General features: G+C 39.3%; 1 protein-coding gene across 1 annotated transcript; it reads left to right on the top strand.

Moving 5' to 3' along the window:
* Positions 1–457: 457 nt before the first annotated feature.
* Positions 458–8,105, top strand: LOC124151625 (transcription factor Sp5-like). Its single transcript, XM_046524189.2, has 2 exons — positions 458–846; positions 6,360–8,105. Exons 1-2 carry the CDS (start codon positions 805–807, stop codon positions 7,413–7,415), a joined length of 1,098 nt encoding a protein of 365 aa, XP_046380145.2. The 5' UTR covers positions 458–804; the 3' UTR covers positions 7,416–8,105.
* The last annotated feature ends 485 nt before the right edge of the window (positions 8,106–8,590 follow it).

Genomic DNA, 8,590 nt, shown 5'->3' on the forward strand with positions numbered 1-8,590 from the left:
ATGAACTACGGACGTTATTACTAAGTTATCCCAATTTGGTGGGAGCCGCCATGTATTGTGAGATAATTACACGAGTGTTTGATGCGCGGACCCGCCAAGGGCTGTGTATTTAACGCCATGACGTTATTGTCGATTGTATCAACTCCCTGCAGAGCCTTTGTGTGATTGTATCGGAATCCACTGAGAGAAGTCGGTGTGTGGAGTTCGTCTATTAGCATGTTTCTACGTCGTCGCTACTTCATCATAGCTCAATCACTGTTATCTAATGAGTAAATTAGCGTGAGCTACCGAACGCCAACAAAGCGGGAGCGCCCAACAAAGACGGGATTTAGCGCATTCCGGAGTCACGTGATGTCTCCCACCAATCACAAACCAGTACCGTCGGCTCGGTCCCTTTGAAGTGTAAATCCAATTATGCTAGTGTGTAAACTGGCTGCAAGGCGATTACAGTCCCGCCTTCGCCTGCCCCTCAAATAACAAACCATAATCAGCCCTATTATGCGTGTCAACACACTCGCTCTAAGAAGCATATGGACTGAAAGGATTTAATTTCCTTTTAAACCACCCCGCTATTGATCGTAATTGGCTGGCGGCGAACATCAAAGGAAAAATATCGCGTTTTGATTGGAGGGCGGTAGATCAGAGCCGATACTCGCAGCACTAAGTGTGACCGCCTATTCACAGTGGAGTGAAGAAATTACACACATCGCACGACCATGGCCAGTTGAGGGAGGCAGGCAGTAGACTTTACAATACTGCGCTTGGAGGAGGTTGATACTATCGCATAACTATACAGTCTCCGGTATGGCGGCCGTCCTGCCTCGTCCCCATTCTTATCACATACAGGTAGGTACATCACAACGCCGAAGGTGATACACCTATCACTGGGATACTTATTGTATTTACGTGTGTTGGTGGTATGATATTAATGTACGTGTCCATGTCATCTGCCTCGAGTGCTCCTTGTATTGATAGAGGAGCACTTGATGGTCGAGAATAATTTTCCACTTAGATCGTTATCATCGATGTATTGATATACATGTTTAAGTGCTGTGATTGTTACTAGTAAAGCATGAAGCGTATATCGATATAACACATCTATCAGATGACACTAATTTATTGAAAATAATTCATAATTAAATAAGTATAAACTAGATGTAATCACACAACCCATAAAATTAATAATGCTTTCAAATTATATACATTGAATTGATCTACAAGGATATTAGATAAAAAAAACGATTTTTTTTCATGTTATTTAAGCCTTTATATCATATTGTTATAATGCAACTGTATGTACCTGTATTGGTTTATGAATATGCATACTAAGTATAATATCGCTCTGACAGTTACGTTTGAAACCAGTTATCCGCCTTACCTACATTATAGCTGACTATGCTGCTGGCCGTCTCGTCAGCTGCAGGAGACTCACAGCTGGGTGTGATATGTGTATGTAAGGGCTAAGCAATATGAACCAGTTGCTTGTGTCTCGATATATGGGTGCCAAGTAGTTGGTAAACCCTTTGTGTACTATTGGTATATTTGCTTATAGGTGGTAATGTAACTGTTTAACTAGTAATCATAATAAATAGACATGATTGTAAGCGTTTGCATTTTGTATAGTAAGAACCATTTCAATTAAACCGTCATGTTATAATGTGAACCACAAGCTATGATTAAAAAGTATATTTTGTATCGTTAAAATATAACTTTTAAAATTATTGTCATTGTTATCTTAGCCGGATAATACACATATATAATGTTATGACACTTGTAGTGACGTGATAATGCTGAATTTGCAAGTTCTCTAAGTCGGAATATAATATAATAATGATAATATAGCATATGTCACAAGTATTCCTATGTGTTTAGAACGGATGGGAAAGACAGATGCGATGACAGGGACAATGTACTCAACCCTTGCGGATGATTGAGATGAATTTACTTACCATAAACATACATACATGTACATAAAATATATATTAAGGGACATCTCGGTATTTGCTGTCAGTGTCATTTACACATCCCGATATTAAATCACTTTTTGACAAGACTGTATAAATGTATACAGTTTACAAAGTAACAGTTAGCATACATACTGGGCACGCACATGCTATTTTTAACGGGTAAACATGGATTGGAGCCTACCAAGTTCATGTCGTTCAGAAGCGTTCACCCTAAATTAATATATGGTATTTACAATATAACGTCTCAATTATGTCGAACAGCATCTGTATATTTAACCATGCCCAGTGTGTCATTATCCGATCGAGATAATGAAATTCTGTGGGACTGTTTGTTTAACATGTTGGGGGCTGGGCAAGTATTTGCTTTATGGTATGTCGTTATATTCAAACATAAGATGTTTGATATGTATTGTTAATAATGTTCATAAAGTATCAATAGAAATCATTAACGTGTCAATTTAAATAGTAAAGGTATAAAGTGGGCTTTATATAGATAACGTCGCGGATCAAAATTTGCAATGAATATATGTTTTCAGTGACGCTAAATATGCCCCCAAAAGTTTAATACACGCATGAAATCACGTTTCACACCTGCTTGTTACTTATTCAAACAGTTATATTCAGTATATTACTAAATAAAACTGTCCGTTCCTTAATCCTGAACAATGTACCAAAATATAAATATCCAAATAATGAATAAATAATATTAAAACAGTTTTAAAAGTTGTCAGACCCTTTTCTTGTGCTTACTCATTTTAAAATCCGATTAATGATTCAAGAAAATGTTTAAAACAAATAATTTTATTTAAATATAAATTTTAACTCATTTATCTCCATTTAAGCTCAGATAAGGAGGGGTTGATAATATTCCTGTCTGAGAGCATACCTTGAACATGGTCATTATAATATTTGGGTTACCATGCCCGGAAGGACATGGAGCATTACACCATTTCCTATGTAGTTAACCCAAGAGTGGATGTATAAACTGCCGAGCAAAAGAAAGTATATTCCCACGTTTGATGGTGTCTAGAAATGAAACAAACAAGAAACTGCTATTCGATGGTGATGTATTTGATACGGGTATAATAGTTGTGTTTAGGACCTTGAGTTTGAAGTGTTTCAGCGACTGTTTACAGCCAAGTAACATTGTGATAACGTTTGTAATTTGTTGGTCAAATTCAAAAATTCAATTTGGTTTATTAGTGTAAATGTGTACGTCCCAATTCGTTGTGGTTACGTTATATTCTGAAACCGCTGTATAACATGTAGCCCATCTGTTGCTGAGTACTTTCTACCATCGCAAAACACACACATTGTATTTCATTCTTCTTCTTCTTCTTCTTCTTCTTCTTCTTCTTCTTCTTCTTCTTCTTCTTCTTCGCCCAATTCCAAATCACACGGTAGAGACACGTGAACATAAACACGTTTCTGAAATGTGAATGAAAAAGCGTTATTTCGTCAAAATCGTTTTTCCCCTTTTACTATAATTGCAGTTGATAAGGTCGCATAAGCATGTCATTATTTCCTTTCGTTATATGTAAACATATTTTATGAGGACTTTGAACATCCAATGGACGAGCTTAAGTGTAGCGTTGTGCACAACGCGCTGAAATCTGATAAAACCTGCTTGGCAGTAATTGTTCGGTTTATGACTCCGATGAGAACTTGATATCTTGTCTCCAGACTGTGTCGCACTTAAAGGAAGCATCAAAGTATACAGATTTAAAAAAACGTGTAAGCATTTTTCTTAAATAAAATTGAAAGATGGAATATTTGCCGACATTTGAAAAGTTTAAAGTCCTTGCTGATCAGTGTAGGTAAGAACGTCCCCAGCAGCCATGACTTACTCCTATAACTATCAGGTCTTTGAAAGGCATTTAGATGTGATACACATAAGAAAGAGAATTTACGGATGTCAGCTTCTTTATTATGAGGAACACAACGTTTCGGAGTATATGCTTACTCCTTCATCAGGTGAATAAATGTCATGAGGCAGAGACCATGCCTGATCATGCCTGTTTGAAGAACAAAACCCAAAATTAGCTCCGTGTGTTTTGTTATACTAAATCGAAAAAAATATATATTAATTACAAATGAATTATCATGTTCAGTTTTCATTTCATCACTGGACGAATCAGTCGTTATCCCCAAAAAAGAGCTTTGACAGACACGACAAAAAAATGCAACACTTCCAAAGTCAATGTATGTTGTCTGACCGTGTTAAGTAGGTGCTAAAATATATAATCAGTATCTCCACTATGCTTTGTATGTAACTGTGAAGAGATATGTGTATTTACGTTAGTGCTTTCCGAAGCAGGTAAAGTAATGTTTTTACATACACCTTGCTCGCTGACATCTATGTACTAATGGATGTTTCACTTTATCGGCCATAAATTATAAGATCAAAAATAATAATGGCTTATTTTCTCATAGTAGACAACTAACACGAGCTTTTCATAATGATATATACTTTGTAATTAAAGTTGTTTATTTCAATTCTTTTTTGGAATGTTAGGTGAAAAACAGTATTTAGTTTACGTTATGCTTGCGGTATGACTATTTGTAAAGTGTCAACAGATTAACCACAGCAGGTATCATCTCACCACTCGTTATCATAGAACGCTATACTCCTGTATGTGACTTTATTTAACGTTATTGTCATCATAATAATTTGATAGTACAAAGAAGAAGATGTTTATTCGGTATCAAGGGCCACTTGGCCAAGAGTGCAATACATGAGATAAACATTTTGATTGTACAAAACCAGATATTAAAGCGTTATATACTGGTAGTATTTAGGTCAGCTTTATGCTTTGTTTGTTTGTTTGTTGTTTAACGCCGCACTCAGCAATATTCCAGCTATATGACGGGGGTCTGTAAATACTCGAGTCTGGACCAGACAATCCAGTGATTGACATCATGAGCATCGATCCACGCAATTGGGATCGATGACATGCATCAACCAAGTCAGCGAACCTGACCACCCAATCCCGTTAATCGCCTTTTATGGCAACACGGGTTGCTGAAGACCTATTCTACCCCGAATCTTCACGGGTATGCAATTAAGCGTCAAAACCCTTTTCATATCCAATATAGATCTCTGCATAAATAATATAATATAATTTATAATACGACATTTTTTTCAAAACCAATAAATGCCTGAGTACGACGTATGGTCGATAGGGAAAGGTGTTAGGCGTGTACATGGTATCACGTTAGTTTCAAGGACAGCTGTGACAGTCTCCTGTGACAGTAGTGACGGTCCCCTGTCACAGTTGTGCGTGACTTGTGACACCATGTACGTGTTAAGGATGCGCGAGGACCAGATACAACATCTTGTTAACAGTAAAACACCATGTACCCTACATGTTACTTGCGACAATGTAGTCCAAGCAAACCCGTCGTTGGTCACTATGAGGTAAAACATGACAACGTTCCTCAACCCAATCAACATGTAGGAAATGTGCATACAAAATGTCATCAGATGTGAAAAAGGGCGTGTAGCCACCCCCAGCCCTCATTCCCCTTTTTGGTCCGCCACTGATCACTCGATATTCTCGAGGAAACGAGATTTCACAGTATACAATAGATGTGAAGATCACAATATTTCACTGTGAGCTAAAATCATCACTACGTTTGTACCGAACTATGGATCACTCGATATGTTCGAGGGAATGAGATCACACTGTAGATATACAGGCCACAGGGAGACACGTGTTCAAATGAATTTTACTGTATCAATTATATGTATGTCATCGTCATAAAGTGGGAGTGAATCTTATTTTAAGCCAAAAAGAGGGAGGGAATTAAATTTTAATCCGGAAAGAGGAAGTGAATCTTGTTTTAATCCACGGTTAGAAATATTCCAACTTTAGCACCACGTCTTTAGATACTTGGTCTGTGCCAGGAAAACCAATGGTTGCTAGCATAAGCAATGAGCCATACGCTTGACACGTTGACACTCAGTCGACCAGGGGCCAGTTGCACAAAGCGATCTCAGCGCTAAGACTATCGTAAGCCTATGTTAGAGTATGGGAGTTACAATCATCTTAGCGCTAAGATAGCTTTGTGCAAGTGGGCCCTGGTCACCATTGTATCCATTCGATCCTCATAAGCCGGTTCTTAGGACATTCATGGGTTACTGGAGACCTCTTCTACTCCGGAACCCCTAAGGGATATATTATAAGATGTAAGGACTGATGTGATCAGTAATTTTAGTGTATCATGCTGATGTTGTCTCAACAGGACTGAATCAAAATATATAATTCACATCCATAATTTCCGCCGTCACATGAAGTGGTTTCCGCTTATATAATGTCGAGGGTGCTGCAGGACTGTATCGTATATATTGCCATCTTTGTATGCTGACGTCTGATTTTTTGTTTGTTCTAGGACCCCTGTGAACATCCGATGGCGATGTTGCCGTGTAACCGTCTCCGGTCGGGTCTCCACGACATCCACAAGCCCCTCCCTACCTTCCTACAGCTTCCGCCATCATGGACGACCTCCCATTGTCACACAGCACCGGTCTTCACGGATGTGACGTCACAGCACGTGCAGATCCAACATCCGGTGGCTACCATGAGCGGAAGTCTGCGAGCTCCGGCCCAGTCTCCCGTCACGTCACATCCTTTCAACTACGAACTCTACCAAGCCAGATTAATGCAACAGAACTTAATTGCTGCAGGACATACGTTTATTGCAACCCCACAAGTGACCATGGCGTCAGGACCCGTGTCTCCCCTCCCTCCCCCAACACCCTCCAACATCCCAAAACAGCTTTCCCCACCCCCTGCGTCTGAAGCGGAGATACCCTGGTGGAGTGTACAGACCCACACCCCGGGGCCAAACCTCTCCCCAGAAAGACTAGCAGTGTCATCGGGTCTTGTGTTTCATAGCTCCGAAATGCAAATGGCGTCTGTGCTACATGGGATGAAGACTGCGGGTGGAGTCGCTCCTACAAGACGTTGTCGTCGATGTCGCTGTCCAAACTGCCAGAACAGTGGCAACTCAGGCAACCCCGCCAAGAGGAAGCAACATATCTGTCACATACCCGGATGTGGGAAGGTGTACGGGAAGACATCCCACCTAAAGGCCCACCTGAGGTGGCACACGGGGGAACGCCCATTTGTGTGCAACTGGTTGTTCTGTGGTAAGAGTTTCACTCGGTCTGACGAGCTTCAGCGTCATCTGCGGACACACACAGGGGAGAAGAGGTTTGCTTGCCAGGAATGCGGAAAACGGTTCATGCGCAGTGACCACCTCAGCAAGCACGTGAAGACGCACGAGAACAAGCGCGTGAAGAGTACGTCGCGCGATGACGACGCCAGTGACGTTTCTGATGATGAAGACATTGACGTGGATGTGGAATCTGATTTTTCCTCGGACAATATAGAACTTGAGAGAGTGGATGAACAAATTACCTCCCTTGATTCCCCTGCATTGTAGAACCAGTACATGCATGGACATAAAAAGTGCTTGTTATTTCTTTTGGATTATTCGAAGTTAACCAGTGCTGTTGAACATTTTGCTGAACTCATATCAGAATGCATTGAGACAATTGTCTTTTTTCTGAAAACACCTAGTACTGTTTCATAAACACAGATGTTCTATGCAATCTTGCATATCAAATATATCTTTAAGCAAATGTGTAATCTTGGCTGTTATACATTTGCAATGCGTACAGTTACGTACCGTTAGTCATGAAAGCCCGCTTCCCGAACGGTTGCTGTTGAAAAAACATAACTCAAAGAACATGACTACGTATTAATAGCTTAACCCAAGTGTAATAATCCGAATTATGTCACCAAGAACGGCACTACCGGATTAACGTGATTTAATGTATTGTATATGCATCAGTATTTACAGATGGAGGATGTTCCCGATGGTTTCTTATTAAATATGATAACGAAATGTTTGTTAAATTACATAGATGGATATTTTACACTAGCATTCCAGATACGCACGTTGACTGGTGCACTGTTGACTACGGCACCCCCAGTTCTGTGGTGTTATTCGTATGCATTAGTTGTTACAGGTTTCTACGCTTGTTGGTGTTTGTAACATTGATCTCAGTTTGTACAGTGAAAGCAACGTATATTACATCATAAAAGAATAAAATCATATTGTCGAATATAATTTTGCTGTTCTGTTATTAGACTACGTCTTGTCTCTAATATAAAAATATTATACAGAAAATAATTCTTAAATTATGTTCATAAAATATAATTAATGGAGCCGAGAGACTTCTTTTTTTAGAAATTGTAGTAATCTAGACTTTCCAACTAGTATAGATAAGGATAAGATAGTTGGGAGAACTTTATTACATTTAGGAGCGACGTTTCGATATAGGTATATATGCTTGTCAACAATACTACGTACATCACTTGCTTGATAACGGTGTAAGAGCCTACACCGAAACGTCGCTCCTAATTGTAATAAAAAAAAGTAGTTCATCAATATATATATTTTTTAATTTGAAGTTTACACGATATACGGCTTTTCCATTAGACGAGAGGTCGGCCACATGACCGCGAAATCGACGTCCATAAGTGTATGAATGACACAATTTGACGTTCATACGTTTTTCACGAGACTGTGTTCTTGAAATGACGTAAACACTG

The sequence above is a fragment of the Haliotis rufescens genome, unplaced genomic scaffold (assembly GCF_023055435.1).
Source record: "Haliotis rufescens isolate VD_foot unplaced genomic scaffold, xgHalRufe1.0.p SCAF_4, whole genome shotgun sequence".
Taxonomy (NCBI): domain Eukaryota; kingdom Metazoa; phylum Mollusca; class Gastropoda; order Lepetellida; family Haliotidae; genus Haliotis; species Haliotis rufescens.

Coding starts and splice junctions, on each gene's coding strand:
- LOC124151625 (XM_046524189.2), top strand. CDS start 805: ATGGCGGCCGTCCTGCCTCGTCCCCATTCTTATCACATACAG. Junction 847..6,359: donor CCCATTCTTATCACATACAG/GTAGGTACATCA, acceptor TGTTTGTTCTAG/GACCCCTGTGAACATCCGAT.